This window comes from Microtus ochrogaster, unplaced genomic scaffold (assembly GCF_000317375.1).
Source record: "Microtus ochrogaster isolate Prairie Vole_2 unplaced genomic scaffold, MicOch1.0 UNK1, whole genome shotgun sequence".
Taxonomy (NCBI): Eukaryota; Metazoa; Chordata; class Mammalia; order Rodentia; family Cricetidae; genus Microtus; species Microtus ochrogaster.
The window spans coordinates 2,651,617-2,669,380 of NW_004949099.1; the positions used below are offsets into that span (position 1 = coordinate 2,651,617).

At 45.1% G+C, this 17,764-nt stretch overlaps 1 protein-coding gene across 2 annotated transcripts in view; it reads right to left on the reverse strand.

Annotated features, from left to right (window-relative positions):
- The window catches only part of Eefsec (eukaryotic elongation factor, selenocysteine-tRNA specific), a 220,970-nt gene that overhangs the window by 147,711 nt on the left and 55,495 nt on the right, over nt 1-17,764 (reverse strand). Inside the window, exon 1 of one of the 2 annotated variants that reach the window (XM_026788278.1) lies at nt 16,682-16,700. The exons of the other annotated variant lie outside the window; for it this stretch is intronic. Within the exon in view, the coding sequence (XP_026644079.1) occupies nt 16,682-16,688 (7 nt within the window). The 5' untranslated portion in view covers nt 16,689-16,700. Of the gene's footprint in view, nt 1-16,681; nt 16,701-17,764 lie in introns of those variants that run through there. 2 annotated transcript variants of the gene reach the window in all.

Here is a 17,764-nt window from a genome sequence, read left to right on the forward strand (position 1 = left end):
TTGCATTCCCACCAGCAATGGATGAGTGTACCCCTTTCTCCACAACCTCTCCAGCAAAGGCTATCATTGGTGTTTTTCATTTTAGCTAGCTGGAGAGTTTTAAAAATATTTTTAAAATTGCATTTAGGTTAAGAAGAACTTTATATGATAGCAAGTATAACAGCATTTAATTTGTAGAAAATAGCTAATAAAAAGAAACAAAATAAGACTTAACAAACACTATTAGATGCTAAGTAGGTAGGTAGCATCAACAGGGTCAGAGTGAGGGACCAACCTAGGAGCTGGATGGGAACACAGCATGTTTAGCCATCAGATGCCAGTAGACTACTAGTACCAGGCTCACCGTGTGGAGCTCCTTCCATTAGTTCTTGGAAGCTCCAAAAGTGTCCCATGCTGCCCTTTCTGAAGAGTTAAGAGGCACAGCTAGGATCTCCACACACAGCAGTGACGCCACGGACCTTCCGGATGCAGGAGGGTTCACAGGGCCTGGCTCCTGACCCAGCAGGGGAGCCTGGCTGCTAGCTTCCTTCAGCTACTGTGTCACAGTCTATCTGGGGCAATCTCTTCAGCTGACTCTGTACAACAGTGCAGCCCCTGTTCAAGAGCAGCAAGAAGAAGCAGAAAATGGAATTTGAAATGTAGAAATAAAATAATTGTGGGCCATGAGCTATAATTTGATTTCATGCTTTACAAGGAAATGAAAGAAGGCTTCCTTAAAAGTATGGGTTCTGACCCCCCCCCACTCCTCCCCCATTTTAGCCATTTTAGGATTTCCTCTAGCACCGAAGAGAAAATAGGATTGTGGAAAATGTTCAGTTCTCACGTGTCACCAGCACTCAGGGCAAGCTCGATGTTAATGTGAACTTCCCATTCTGGGTAAGAGGAAATTCTTCAATTAATAAACCGGGTGTGCGGAGGCCAGTCTTTAAGGTTTAATCAATTTCATCTGTACTTAGGATAAAAAGACTGACTATTCTACTTTTTTCCCCCCTAGTTTTCCTTCTTTTAAAAAAATAATAAAATGAATGTTTTATTTTAAATTCTTTGAGGTTCATATCTCCTGTTTCAGGAAATATTGTCTATTTCATGCAGCGAGTATAAAAACCCCCACCATACTTCTTACTTCTGCTAAGAATCTGTATTCAAAAATAACTAAGTTATCCTCTGCCTTCATATACTGTAACAACTTGGGAGATGATATGACTTATACAGACTTTTGGCAGACACCTTGAGGGGCTGGGGGAGGAAGAGGAACAGAGATGAATCACCAAATATGGATGCAGAACTTCTAGACAACTAGTCAGAGGGGATGTGAGAACGCAACTACCAAGGGTGCCCGAGACAGCAGCCAGAGCAAACTTCACATGGCGATGTCTGAGGAACAAACACAAACCACACTGTAGCCCTGGGCTAACATGAGCACAGAGGAGTGTGCGGGCACCTTCCTGGCACTAATGAACAGATGGGCTTACTGACCAACCAGAGCCAAAGACACATTATAGGGACAAGGGATTTCTGAACTTTCTGTTCCCTCACCACAAGCCACTCTGTCTACCTGTGGTCATGAGCAGGAGCTGGGGAAAGGCCATACAGTGGAGGGTGAAGAACACACCTGGGCGCTTGTCTGAAGCCTGCAGTGCTGCCCAGGCTTCACCAGACACCCTGCTTTCTGCCCATCTAACCAGCACAGCTAGAGCCACTCCTAACCAGTCTGTGGTGCACAGTACAGCCTGTGGTTAGGAGGGTACCTTATTGGAACAAGAGGCCAAAGCTGTGGACCTGTATAATTTGGAATCATTCCAGATCTCCCACTACTGTCACAAGGACACCTGGGAAAGCACTACTCCTGTCTGTTTGTTTTGAAGACAAGGTCTCATTATGTTACCATACTTGTTAGGAATTCCTGGGTTCAGACAATCCTCCTGCCTCGGCCCCCTAAGTTGTTGGGACTTACAAGGTACATACCATTGGACCTGATTTTTTTCTCTTGTTTTTTTTTAAGTCAGTATTTTTCATAAAACTTCAATAATTCTGGGGTCCTGCTCATGTTATTTCAATTGTGAAAATAAGCAAGCAGACCTTATCCTTCCTAACCAGCTACTAGCTATGGAGGTCTCAACTTGGCAGACACAGTGTCAGGCATGCCTCAGCAATGTGGGCTTAAGAAGGTCAGGAACTGCTCAGCACACAGAAAGTTCTTAATGTGGAAGAGGAAGGCAGGAGACAGTGCAACTGACAAGTTGAACACGGAGCACTGGGCCTAACCTAGCTCTGCCTGAGGTCTATTCCACTGGGTTACTTCCTCTGAACCCAACAGGTGATCCCAGAGGGAGCTTTTCCACCTCCAGCTTTCCAGGCACACCTCAGCTGTGTGGGCCATTGTAGTAGATAGAGTGGGTTGTGGAACAGGTTTTGCAGGGACATACTGGACCCCAGTGCCCGAGCTACACCAAATGACACTGTAAAGGGGGTTTTCCATGTCTGTGCCTCAGTTCCCACCTGCTGGGCATTACAAAGCTTACAGAAGAATTTGCTACTCTCACCTGGGATCTGAAACATACAACCACTCTCTGGGACAGGAGACCCTGTTCTCACTGATACATGCCCTATATTTCTGGAGTGGAGGACATAAGACACAGACATCTAAAACATAAATGCCTCTAGGGTGATGGGTATGTTACATGGGTGACGGAGCAAAGAGCAAGACCAAGTATGAGACCACAGGGTGTGGAGACTCCTGAGCCCTGCTGGAGGGGATAGTCTCCCCAGCTCCAGCCCACCATAGACAAGCTGGAATGCAGGCCTCGAGCTGCCAGATCTTCCCACATTTCAAAAGAAGCCAAAAATCTGGACTATTACATGAAATTTGCCAAATCTTAAACTTTGACAACCAATTCAAAGAATGTTTAAGCTAGATGACCCAAACTAAACACACCTACAGGCCAAGACTGGTTTGCAGATCCCTAGTGTGCACTCTCTGAAGAGAATGCTCTAGAAAGGAATACTAGAAGAAGTTCAGCAAACACCAGTTTCTTTGGCCCTTACCTACCTGTGTCAGAAAGAGCCTGGGCACCAGCATACAAGCCCACAGTAACCCCTTGCTCCTGGGAACCCCGTCAGTGCTTGAAGAGGGCGAGGATGGAAGCTAAAGGTGACAGAATAGTGGGCTCTGATATCAAAGTGGCCACCTCCGAATGGGCTACCAGAGTTAAGTACTTTCCCTCCAGCCTTGTGATCTCTAGAGCTAATGAAGAAGTGGTTGAAGGCCCCTGGCTCACTCCTGCTACCTCTGGACAACATGCACCTTGGCCTGCACCTCTCACAGCATCTTACTTCTCTGGCCTAAAAGGGGCACCTTCCCTCAGCCCCAGGATGGTTTGCTGTACTGCAGCTCACTCCAAGTCCTCTGAGGCAGGGACTTGGGCTGTCTTTCCCCTTGTACCACTAGCACACAGTAGGCACTCAATACATACTCATGGAGTAAATGAAAAACTTTACAAGCCCAAAGAGGTCCAGTATTTTGAAGTTAGTCACATGTTGCTCAATGCAGGGTAACTTCTAAGAGAGGTGGTGTTGGGCGATTTCATCTAGAACGTCACATCTTCTCACAGCCCTAGATAGATATGTAGCCCCCATATTTGGCTGTACCATTGTCCCCTTCACTGACAGACCGTTAAATGGTATGTGACTACACAAAGCATGTCCCTTTCCCCATAGCAATGCCAAACCATTCTTTCCTTCTCAGTGGTGGTGTCCTAACATGTACAAGGCCTGGGTTCAATCCCCAAAACTGCAAACAAAACAAGAGGAGTATGGAAACAGAAAGGAGAGAGAACAGCTGTGGCACTGAGGTATCAGGTCAAGTACAGGATCATTCTCCTAGAGGGTCTTGTCCCAGGCCTTGTCTACTTGAAAAACACTCAGCAAACCTGAATGGAGAGGACGGATCCTCATCTACCTATGAGCAGGTTAAGAAGGCTCAGCTTAGGGCAGCAGAGACTGGTCTAGGCCACACTATGGGCAGGTCCTCACTCCCAAGGCTCCCGATGCTGTGGTACTCTCACTTTGGCTCTGAGGGAAAAAAAATCAGCTGTCAGTGTGGCCTCTGACACAAATATGCCCTGGAAGGTATGTACCAGCACGCACAGAAAGCCCTCCCTGTTTGTGCAGAAAGCATGGCAGAGAAAACATGACAATGTGACTCTCCATTAGCCTTGAGCTGAAAGTGCAAGAAGGCCAGAGCCAGTACTCAGGTCTGTGTTCTACTAGAGAAGAACACATCCTGAGGGCACAGGCTCATAGGGCCAGTGAAAGAGCAGCTTGAAAAACTGCCTGGAAAGCAGCAGACAAAAAAATGGGGGGTGGAGAGAGAAGAAAGGACAGGATCAACCATAAAAAGTAAGTAAAATCAGCAGAATTCCTTCATGAAAAGGGTGGAATTAGCATATGGCCTCAGCTGCCAAGTAAGGCCATTGAAGCAAGCAATGTAAATGAGTTCAAGATACAATTAGACATTTTTCTGGACGGAGACTGGGGACTGAAGAGGTATTGCAGGCCCCATTTCAGAAGGGGCAGCAGGAACACAACTCACTGTGAAGGGCTGCATAGCCCACAATGTCCTGTAGGCCCAACAGTTAGCAAGTTGAGGGATGAAATCAATAAGAGACCTGCCAGGACACAAAGGTCCCTGGTGAAGTAGTGGACAGGCCAGGCCAGGCCAGTGTGTCAGGAAACATCTCCATTTTGAGGCTCTTCTTCTGTACTGCTAATCTTCAAGATGCCCCATTCCATGCCTGCAAACCAGCTACCCCAGATCCAGTAGTACCAGGCACTGAAATCAAAGTCTGTTCCTCTCCCATCTGAATACCTGTTCGAGTGTTCCATGGATAGTGTGCTCCATGACTCAGAACCCAAAACTGTTCCTCAAGGAGCCCAGTCTGTAGGGACACATGCGCATGCATACACATGCTAGAAATACAGAGGAGTCTGGAAGGGTAAAGTTGGAAAGATCTGCTAATCGAGTACCAAAGTTACTAGAGGAGATGGAAAGCCCAGGAGAGGCTGCTCTGGGTAAGGACACAGCAGGAGGCCACAGAAGCCAGGCTGCCAGCACCACACAGAGGATGCTGAGCATGCACTTCCCCAAAAGCTTTGCTAAAAAGGGACGGAATGACCAGAGGCGCCAACCGCTGGCCCATGGGCCAGATATGACTCAACAGCAACGATTCGGGACAGCTGTTCCTAATCTTCCTGAGAGCAAAGCACATGTGGCCCACCCAAGGAACAGCAAATGCCGGTCCTTGGGAGGGACACAATTTATTAGACCCTCTCTAGCCAACTGGTTCTGATGTCCTTCTTATGTGACTCACTGTATGGTCTGTCTGGTTTCGTCAAGGTTCTGGGCCCCTGACCTCTTCCTAAAATCCCCATTTCCTTCAAGGTGAAGGAATGTCTCGGCACATCCCTGGCAGCAAGATTCCCATAGCCATGAGCTCCACTCTCAGGCTGAGCAGAGCTCCATTTTCTTGCTGAGCCCAAGACCCGAGCACCCTGCCAATTTCTTGCATCCACCAGTCCCATCATTCACTCTGAAACTAGAAATACCCATAATGCCATAAGAAAATAAGGAGCACTTCTCACTCTGTGCCAAGCACCTTCATCTGTAAACATCATCATTTAGACCACATGAGGGGCAATGGCGGGACACAGTCACACATGGGGCCCTGCACTTTACCCCAATGTCTGCTGGTGCTAATCTGGTATCCCCTGGCTCAGTATCCCTGTCCTGTACACCTGTGCACCAAGCCAGGGAGAGGAAAGGGAGGAAGAAGAGGGTTGGGACTAGGGGTTTAGGAAGGATAAAGAATGGGTGGGAACTTCTACCTTCAGTGTTCTTTCTTTCTCCCTAGCAGAGAAGAATCGTTAAGCTCACATTGGTAAGTATCCCATGCCAAGCACTATGCTAGGAGTGCTCAGAACCCACATTTCCATCATTGCCATTTCAACTGTAAAGGAAAGACTGTAATTTTATACTCCCAAGTCAAACTCAACCAGAGAGACCAATTCACAAGCCTCAAACACACCACCAGAGCATAGCAGAGCTAAGATACCAAAGCCATAATATAATTCCCCATTACTCTTTCCACCCTTCTAGTCACTCACTTTAGGCCTTACCCCACTCTGGCCCCATTCCAAAAGCAGTTCCTTAAAAACACAGAGGCTGAGGTGTGGCCTTTAGTGAGAGATGCATGCTTAGCATATGCAAGACCCTAAACCTCAGTGAGGGCTGTGGGTTCAAACACCACCACTCTAAGGAAACCACTTACCTTTCTGAGCATTGGGCACCTTACTTATACCAAAACTCAGAAAATATATATGTATGTTTTATTTCCTTCTATCAAGTAAGATTTAAAGATGGGGGTGATTCCAAATACTAATGAGGTATTAAATTAAGCTCAGGAGCTACAGTTAACATTAGTAGTAGTAATGACACTGATTTTTGTCAATATTTTGTAGAGACACATAAGTAAAGGTAAATTGACTTGTGATTTCATAAGTTTATTTCTTGTTGCTTTTTGAGACAGGGTCTCTCTGCATAACCGTGGGTGTCCTGTAACTCACTATGTAGCAGGCTGGCCTCAGTTCTGTCTGTCTCTGCCTCCAGAATGTTGGGATAAAAGGCATGTGTCATCATATCTGGCTCATAAATGTTTTTAAGATACTGCAAGAGGAAGGAAGGAAGGAAGGAAGGAAGGAAGGAAGGAAGGAAGGAAGGAAGGAAGGAAGGAAGGAAGGAAGGGAGAGGGAGGGACGGAGGGAGGGAGGGACGGAAGGAGGGAGGGAAGAAGGAAGAATATATGTCAGGAGTCGTGGTCCCAGCTACAAAGGAGGCTGAGGAAGGAGGATCACTTGAGCCCGGAAGTCCTCCCCCAGCCAGGGAAACATGCATACTGCCTTCCCTCCCCACCCAAGCTAAGGCTCTCTCTCTCCCCATTTCTACTTCATGGCACCTGAATTCTCCACACTAATTCCTACAGTGGCTATTACCAATCTGCAATTCCAGTAGTGAAAGAGGATACCTTCCCCAACAGCTTCCCCAGCGTTTATACAGAGGCAGAAGGAAAGAGGAATAAGCAACACAGAATGTTTGGGTAGGGGGAAAAGCTGTGGGGAGACATTTTATGTTTACTTAATAATACATATATGAAGCCAGGTGGTAGTGGTACACACCTTTAATCCCAGCACTCAGGAGACAGAATTCACAGGTGGATCTCTGTGAGTTCAAGGCCAGCCTAATCTACAGAGTGAGTCACAGGACAGCCAGGGCTGTTACACACACACACACACACACACACACACACACACACCAAAAAAACCCTGTCTCAAAAAAGGAAAAAAAAACAAAAAACAAACAAAAACCATATATGATGTGTGTAAGAGAGAGAGAGAGAGAGAGAGAGAGAGAGAGAGAGAGAGAGAGAGAGAGAGAGAGAATACAGTTTAAATGAAGTTATACCAGTTGGGGTGATAATGCTTCCCTCAAAGAGCTACAGACTAACAAAATTCCCAGGACCAAGCAAGGGAAACCTCCCTTTGATTTGCTAGCCATGGGAGTCTAAGAGACTCACAAAACAATATAGGTTATCACCATTGCCCTTGGTTGCTTACCAGGAAATGAAAGTAGGACCCTATTGCTGAAGAAACCATAAACTAAGGACTCAAGACTTGAGGAATAGACTTAGAGCCTCCTCCCTAAGGACTAGCTCTCAAGGCATCTAAAGGTGCTCTTCAAACTGCCAAGAGAGTAAGTAAAGAAATTAACAGTCCTACTGCCGTAAAGCCTAGAACCACAACAATGGCCAGTCCAACAAGTCAGCCCCAACCGCATGGCACTTTTATCCTGTAATCAACAGCCATCTAATTGAACTTAAGGCCTGCTCAAAAGGAGGGAATTCATGCCTAATACTGAGACCTAGCCTACCACCCAAGGCTGGTAGGGTCATGACCCCAGAAAACTACTGCTGTCATTTCCCTACACCAGCACACTATCTAGCTGCATTCCAAATACTCATCATTCTATCCACAGACAAGAACAGCTCTCACCCATTGACAGAAGGGTTTCTTTTTGCAGGAGACAAAGATCATTACAGAAATCCACAACTGGTCAAAGTGCAAAGAACAACTAACTACAGTATGCCCAACCCCAACTGATACATAATCCCTACACCTAAGATTCAGGAAACATTGCAGAAGAGGAGGCAAAAAGACTGTAAGAGTCAGAGGACGAGGATAGCTACGAAGAGATAATGTCTTCTATATATGACAAGAAAGCTGAACCCAAGAAATCTCAACAATAAGACTAGCACAGTGACAACATCAGCTGAACATCAACGTGGACAGAGGAAATCTTACAAGGGTTCACCCCCAGATGAAGAGCTACAGGAAACTAAAAGATGCTTAGAGAAGGAGAATTAGCCCTCTCCAGGAATGATCTCCCTACTAGGTTCTCCAACCCCAATTGGTCTGCTCTAAACACATACAAGCAACACTAAATGGAGTCATTTATCCAGGCTGTATTTAATATACACACATGTGGATATATGACAATAATAACTATGAAGAAAAGGTTATGAATTTGAAAGGAAGAGGGACACAGGAGGTATTGGAGGGGATAAAGGGAGGTGTGAAATGATATAAATACAGTACTCATGTATGAAATTCTCTTTTAAAAATTTAAATAAATAAAATTTTAAAAGTAGCATTTTCCCAGGTGTCTTGGTAATAGCCATGGGAAGAATTGGGATGACACCAAATCACTAATTATGAAATACTGTTTCACAGGACACCAGGACTCAAAGATGTTAAGGTCATTTAACTTTTCACAGTTGATTAATGTGGACATTTGTGCAAACTTAAGAACACAACTAGAGATGTGTACCACAATTGCGCACTGTAGTTCACTTGGGGCACTCACCACCTGTAGCTAGAGTCAAAGGTCCCAAGTTAAAGGACAGTCTCCAACAAGTACTCTTTCACTTCAGGCATCAATCACAAATCGGAGAGAGTCCCTGGGCCACTCACACTTTTGCCCAGGTGCTCTAAACTCCGATGGCTTCTTCCAACCCTAGGGACAGAGAACTACAACAATATCATAATTAGGATTATAGTTTTATACCAGGCAAAGGGGAAACACTTGGAAGGAGGCCTGGGTGGTCTGATGCCTTCTGTGTGCTCCTGGGCCATGTCCACATGGAGCCTGAATATGTACTTTCTAAGTACCAACCAGTAAATCATCTAAACCTCAGTTACCAGAGCTTGCTTGCTTGCTTGCTTGCTTGCTTGCTTGCTTGCTTGATTGATTGATTTCGTGGGGGAGAAGGGGCTGTCTCATTACTGAAATATACCTAACTGGATTACTAGCCATGAAACTGAAGTTACCTTCCACTTTCCCTTGCTCAGTGGTCATGATATCAGGATGCTATCATTAGCACAAAGCCCTAACACCCCATTCATATGACTGGTCTTCCCAGCATGATTACTTGAAACATCTCAATGGCAAAACTCACCTGTGGGCCCATGGCCCAACATAAGCAGACACACTTAGCACCTGGGATACCCCAAGGGCTTTGAGAACTCAGGGCTCAGGCCATAGACAAATTCTTTACTATGTAATAATAAGACCATTTATGTTCAGATATCCTTGGGCCTGTGGTAGTTTGAATGTAACTGGTCCCCATAATCTCACAGGGAGTAGCACTATTAGGAGGTGTGGCTTTGTTGGAATGGGTATGACCTTGTTAGAGGAAGTGTGTCACTGTGGAGACAGACTTTGAGGTTTCCTATGCTCAGGATACTGCCCAATATCTTAGTTGACTTCCTGTTGCCTGCAAGATGTAAGACTCAAACTACTATTCCAGCCCCACACCTGCCTACATGCCATCAAGCTCCCCGTAATGATAATAATGGACTGAACCTCTGAACTATAAGTGAGCCACCCGATTAAATGTTTTCTTTATAAGATCTGCTGTGGTCATGGTGTCTCTTCACAGCAATAGAAACCCTAAGACAGCCCCATTCCACTCATAAAATTTGCCCTCGCCCATCAAAAAAAAAAAAAAGCAGTCAATCAATCAACCAAACCATCTTATTTCCAATATTCCAGCAATTTGCTCTAAAGAATAATTTCCAATGAGCCAAGTGTTGTAACACACACCTTCAGTCCCAGCACTTGAAAAGCAGAGGAGGTTTGAGACTAATCTGGTCTACAGAGCAAGTTCCAGGACAGCTAGAGATTACTAGAGAAACCTTGTCTAGAAAAATAAAGCAAAACAAACAACAAAAAAGAATACTCTGCAATGAAAACTCTGCAGGATGCTGTCAGAATGAGGTGCTACACACACACACACACACACACACACACACACAAACACTAGGATAAACACAGTAACTCAAAATCATAAAACAGCATGGAGCCAGCAAGGAATGTTTAATTATGATATGAAGCAAGGCTCATGGTTCAAATATTGCTATAAATCAGAGCCTAAAATTTTATATCCAGAATAACTACATCTAGATAAAAACCAGGAGAGAATACTGTGTACTAGATTCATAGATTACCATTTCTTCCTTCTATTGGCTTCTCTACCCCAGAAACATATTCAATGCATATGAATGATTGTCATAATCAGAGAGGAAACTACTAAGAGAGTAATCGGAAGAATAAAGCCAAGCCTGATGCCAGAGAGCCCACTAAGGTAATGAGCTGGATCGCCACTGTGGTGCTGGCTCTAGTTCTGATACTCAGATCCATGGTCTTTCCTTTTCAGCTCTTTGTCATCTGTTCATCCTTTTTCACAATGTCCTGATTTCCGTGCTTTTTTTTTTTTTTAAAAAAAAAGGTCTAACATTCCAGTCGTGGGGTCTGACTTCTCCCACCCATCTCAGGGTGTCTCCTCTCACGCTAGTGGCTTTCTTCTGCGCCTTGTAATTCAGTCTGGAAGTTCACCCTGAACAAAGGTGACCTGCACAGACTATGGATACAGAGGTATCCTGAGGGTGACTAGGCTGTAATGATCAGGTCCTAAGGGCATCCCCAGATGAGTTTTCTCTCAGTTGATGAAGTGGCTCTTGGGACTCGAGTCTGACACCCCTCGGCATAGCTGTGCATCTGTCATTAGTACTGCTTCACTTTATACAGTGTGCCAATATGCCTAGGGCATGTGGCTGGGGGCAGAGACAGGTGACTCTCAGGAGCCTGTTGGCCACCTGCCCAGCCTAACCAAATGGGCAAGCTCTAAATTGAGGGGGATACCCTGATATCAAACCTTGTTGTCCATAAAAGCCCACACAAGTGAGCACAATCATTCACCAGCACATTCCACATATGTGCATACATATGCATAAGCACCCATCCCTTCAGGGACAGCACAGAAAGCTGTGCAAGTAAAGAAATAGTGAGGCTGTGGCCATTTCAGAAGAGGTACAGAGTCTGGTGAGCTACACCCTGATGAAAGAATGCATGCTACCCTAGGCCTCCTAAATCACTTAGAGACCCTTCACCTGGTATTTCATGTTCCCTACATCTGTTGAGAGATTAGCACTAGTGACAGCGGTGACCTCACAGTCAGGGAAACACCCTAACAGAAGATTCTGCTATTACTCCACATCTTCCTGGGGAGATGAACCACATCAATTTGTTAAGCTCTGGACAGCCCTAGAAAGGAGCACTATCCCTTATGAACACCCTCTGGTGCAAAGATATTTGAGGTCAAGTCCCAGGTAAAGCCTGTAACTCTATTAAAAGAACATCTCTCTATTCTTTAAGTGCTTTAGCTGCAAAAGATGGAACACAGCTGTGTTGGAATTGCCCTCACATTAAAATGTACACACCAATATCTTCACCGTAAGTGTACAGAAGCCCTGCAGTGAAGCTCACTTCTGGAGCATGTAACTAGCACATGCCAGAACCTGGGTTCCATCCCCAACACTGCAATCATAAAAAGGAAGAAAAGAAAGAAAGAAAGAAAGAAAGAAAGAAAGAAAGAAAGAAAGAAAGAAAGAAAGAAAGAAAGAAAGAACAACAAGACTACCACTGTTCTTACCATCACTCATTTTTTCTGCTGCCCCTGCTATCTGCTAGCAGTACACTGCATTCCTATATGCAAAAGTAGGTGTTTTCACAAAGGACTTCAGACAGCGGAACAGTGCTAGGTTCCAGGGACATCTAAGGTAATTAGCCAGTAACTTTTTCAAGTATCTACTATGTGTCAGATACTATTGCAAGAAAATATACTTATCCTCATGAAGTTTACATTCTGCTGAGACACAAATGACAAATATTCCTACCTAGTCTTGTTTCTATATAAAGGCATGCAGAAAGCAAAACCGCATGATGGGATGGGGCAGGTGCTGTGGGATGCTCTTCTAAAGAGTATGACATGAGGGTCCTTGGGAAAAATAGAAAAGAAGAGTGATCAAAGCTAAGGCCACTGTAGGCAAGAAGTCTCGAAGAGGACAGCAGTCATGGAAGGGAGTGCTACCATGAGAAGGAGGAGTTTAAACAGCAACAAAGAAGCAGGGCCCAGTCACACAAAGCCTGGTTGGCAGCAGCAAGATATGAGTTGTGTTATTCCTAACGAGGCTTGAGGAATGACATGACCTGTATGTTTGCTGGTGTTTACTCTAATACGTAGATAATGGGGTTACTGAAGGAGAGAAGGCTGCAGGGAGGCTATTTGGGACATGGGAAAGGAAGTGGCTGGACCATGAACCACTGGGAATGTGGCAGTGCATTGCTCTAGAACATGTGCCTGGAGTGAACTCATCTGCCATGTGGGCTAGCAGAGGTGACAGAAAGAAACTCACTCTAAACCTTATCCTTGGCACCTCTCCTCTGGTCCATATCTCCACAGCTATGTACTTTCTGACAACAGGAAGTGGTCCTCATACACAGAACACACAGTTCCTGAGGGTTCTGAAGAGGTGGGGGGATGGCTAATCATGGTGGAAGGAAACGACTAGAAGAAAGGGAAGAATTCTTACCTTCCTCATTAGGAATTCTACCAATAATGCTAAAGCCAATAAACACACTTTAAAGCATGCAACACAGTCACCTCCGAGGCCGTGAGGCCCGCTCTGGAGTGGAAAGAGGCTCTGTACGCACTTGCTCCAGGAGGCATGACTTTTTCCTGCTCGTGCTGAGAACTAGGACAGCACCTGGTGTAATGAAAGAAGGAAGCCACAGAGGAAGCTCCGGCCCAGAGTGCACCTTCAGTCCATACCCAGGCCTCTAGAAACATACACAGAAAGTCCCAGGGATCACAGCCCATGACAAAGAAGGGTCAAGAAGCTGCGTACAGAGGCCGTCCACTCAAAGGTACGGACCCCGTGATGGAACTAGAACACTAGCCATCTGTTTATTTTAAACAACTGAAACAAAAATTGTTTTAAGTTACAGCTGGTGTCTGGGCCACTCCATCAAGCACTTAAGATACAGAGCTGATTATTTTTCTGGCAACAAGAAAGAAAGAAAAGCTGAAAGCATGGTGTCCTGTTACCAGCTGTTTGGGGGCAGTTCTTACAATCTATGTCTGCTTCAGGACCAGACCCAGCAGAGCAGTCTGAGCATGAAGCTGCTGTGATTTGCCTTTTTCCCCCTTTCTCGGCATCCCCATCCCCAAGGCACTTAGCTTACATGAATCACAAAGGAAACCCTGTGAAGAGCTTCCTGAGTGCTCTCACCAAAAACTGGTAAGGCATCAAAAAGTAACCCATGTTATTACCATATCTGAATTGCCCTCAGCCTGTTCCCCGGATGTAGACTTCAGCCTAAGTTCTCCACTGATCTGCACAGTGAACAGGGCAACCCAAGGATGCTCTTGAGCCTTGTGTGTAGAACACGGATGCAGAAAGGTCCCTAAGCGTGTATACAGGGAATTAATAGTTCCACTCCATCAGGCACAGGCTTGAATGCCAAGAGAGCTCACCCAGTGAGATGAAAACCACTTGACCAAGTCTTGGAATCCACATCAACCTATCCCCAAGATGCTAAGGTTCCCTGCTCAGGCCAAGGCCACAATCATGCTAAAATAAACAAGACTATGCTGAGGAAACACATTATGTACCTGGGAGGTGGGAAAGGAAAACTGGTGATGCCACTGGTTTCTAGACTCAATTTAGACACCTCCAGGTAGTCTGAAGGGCAGATAGGCAGAAGAAGGTCCAGGTCTAGAGGACTGAGAACTAGTCTAGAGGATCAAGGAGTATGTGTGAAAGCCTGATGCAGTCAGTCACCTGACAAACTGTTGCTCCTTTCGGCTGCAAGAGGAGGAAGACAAGATGCCATCTTTGCTGTACACTGGGATAAGAACTAGGACCTGCTTCTATTCCAATCCCTCCTCTCCTTGAGATAAGGCCCACACAGTACCCAGAATGCAGGTGATCAACCCTGCAGGAACTTCTAGAACTGCCCAGCAACATGCCTGCAGGTTTGGTGTCAGTTCACATCCAGCCTCCTCTAACAAAGGACCACTGTGGGTATCCCAGGAGTAATATAAACCAATGGTCTCTAAGCAGGCTAATAAGGTCGTCTTAAGGCTTTGAGATCTTGTGACATCAAAACACATCAAGAGATGGACCCAGAAAGCTGGGACAGGTGTGGGCCAGTAGTCACTGGGCTGAGGCAGGTGGCAGATGGGCACGGACACTACTGTGACAGCTTGGTGTGAATAACCATGGGCTCCAGCATGGGCTAAGCCCAGCTCTGCTGCTTCATAACAAATCCTTTTCCCAGAGCTGCCCTCAACTCATTTCTGCTTCCTACACTCTACAGAGCCTACACTATACTGAAGTCTGCTGGCTGCTGGTGACCATGAAGCCACTGGTAGGAGCTGAGTCTGGTGTCTGGCCAAGCTTTGATGTTCCACCATTGCACAACTTGGCCAAAGTCTCAGGCTTGTTTATTTTTTTCTGTCTAATTTCTGTGATGTTCCAACTAAACATGACAGTCTTATCAACAATCTCCAGGGAAAGGAAACAGCAGAATACTTGGTTTGTCATGAAGACTGGCAGGTCTGTGAGACCATGTGATGTGGGAGAAAAGCTATTTCTGAGAGGTTTGGAACTCTAGCCAGAACATGGCCACTCCTGTTGTTTCAAAGACCCCATGCCTCAGCAGGGATCACTTACATCCCCTTCTCAGTCCCTAACATTGAAGTGGCCTGTCTCCAAAGGTACACAGGGCCCCCAAACAGGTACCATCACCTTCTCTTTATCTTCTTTGGGATATTTCTGGAAAGTTCTCTGTATAGGGAGCAAAACTGGCTGGAGATTAGAACTGGGGGAACTCTATAGTCCCAATATGAGGAGTGTAATCTTAGAAATGGGGCAGTAACCATTAACATTTCAAGTCCTGGATTATGCTGCGCTTAAAGTTAGTTTTCAAGAATATCACAGGTTTATGGGGGAGAGGGTTTTAGAAATACTCTTGCTATGTAGCCCCATCTGACTCCAAATTCACCTTCCTCCCGGGGGCTAGAATTAAGGTGTATGCTACCACACATGGTTGAAACTTCCTGGTTTTAAGATGTAGTTTGGGGTGGACTTTTAGTTCTTTATAACCTAAGATCCTGACTAAAACGATGCCTCAGCCCATGCTTTGACAAGACAACTAACTGAAGCACCATTCCTTTCATCCTTGACAGCACCTCCATGCCACGGATCCCAACACAGCACCAGGCACATTTGCTCACACTCTGGATCAAAGTACATTCTGCTTATATTCTGATTAAGGGCCAGGGATGGTCAATGCTGTAATCACTGCCATAATCATCATAACCATCATCATTTTATGCCAAATCACAGATATTAGAAAGTTAGAAAGATGTTAGAAAGCTAGGATCTAAACCCAGGCACTTGGAATCTGAAACCCAATGATGACCATGTCACCTCCATGAGTTCAGTCTCATCTCAAACACAGGCAGAGCAAAAAAGGAATGAACACCTTGTCCTGATATCTGAGTACCATCAATGGCCATGACCTTGAAACAAGATATATATTCATGACCCAAAATACAACTGAGATTCAAATATGCTATTCACATGCCAGCCACATGACAGGAGGCACACAGGTGAAAAGCATGCATTTCTGGGCTAGATGTTGGTATGGAATAAACCTAGCATTGTCATGGCCACAATGATGAAAAAATTCATCCAGACACCAGCTACCGCCTGCCTCCACTCTTCTGCACCACCTTCAACCATGGCTCACTAGGTTTGGTGCTTTGCTATCACAGCCTCCTTCCCAGCTGCATAGGCATTTCCTTACATCTGCATGCTAGGAGATACACAGATCACAACCATCAACAGCTATGCACCATCTTTGTCAAAAGAATATTAATTATGACAGTTCAGTGACATGCAGAGAGATAGTTTCCAGTTTCCTTTTGGAAATAAAGAGATCCAGGTATAATTTCACCTCACATCATAAATATTCTAGGGCTAACTGATGGCCTCCGGAAGCAGGTCACTTTCTATTTAATAAGGATCTTAACTGCTAGCTGCAAATATACCTAGTGAATGAATTTCTGCCTTGCTGATTTAAGACAAAATTTTTAATTTAGTCATCTCATTTTATATAACTGAGAAACAGAATTCTTGATCTCATATTTTTCAACCAACTTACATTGCATTAATGATGTGTCACCAAATGATTTTTCTTGGGTCAAAACTTTTTATTAGCCAATTATAATATATTATTAAAGATACATTCTAGAAATGAAACTTCAGTAAAGACGAAGAAAAGTTTCAGAGCATAACACTGTCAAATATCAGTCATTCTGCACCAAATCACAAGTTGTCTGAAGGAAAAAGTTGATACACACAGGACACCTTCTGCTGTGCTGCCACCCACTCTAAACTGCTGTGGGAACACCTGTATGCCAGAGAGAGAGAGAGAGAGAGAGAGAGAGAGAGAGAGAGAGAGAGAGAGAGAGATATTAATGATAGGGACATGTACTAAAAAACATACTGTTGTGATTATGTCACTGTGAAAACATAAATATTCTTACACTAAGAGGGTGTGTGTGTGTACACTGACTCTTATATAATCTTAAGGGACTACCATCAGACATCAGAACTCCCTGTGTAGGACTGGAGACAAGGCTCAGCAGTTACAAGCTCTTGCTCTTTCAGAGGACCTGGTTTCAGTTCCAGGCACTGACATGGAGACTCACAATAGGTTGGGACTCCAGTTCCATGGGATCTGATGCCCTCTTTTGGCCTCTGTCCAGGGGCACTGTACACGTGTGGTACACAAACAGAATCTAAAAACAATTTTTACATCTGTGTATATAAGTGGCTTCAAAGTCATTTTAAAGTAGATTGCAGGGGCTGGTGAGATGGCTCAGTGGTTAAGAGCACTGACTGCTCCTCCAGAGGACCCAGGTTCAATTCCCAGCACCCACACGGCAGCTCACAGCTGTCTGTAGCTACAGTTCAAGAGAATCTGACATCATTATACCAATGCACATGAAATAAAGTTAAAGTTTTAAAAAAAAATAAAGTAGATTGCAGAAAATGACACTCATGCCCTTCAACACCTACTGTCTCCGAATCAGAACAGATACTATAACATTACCTAGTAAGCTCTTGCTCTCCCCCTCCCCCCACTCCTCTCCTCCTTCCCCCACTCCTCTCCCCCTCCTTCTCCAGTCTGAAGAGCAGTCAGGGTTCCCTGCCCTGTGGAAAGTCCAAAGTCCTCCCCCCT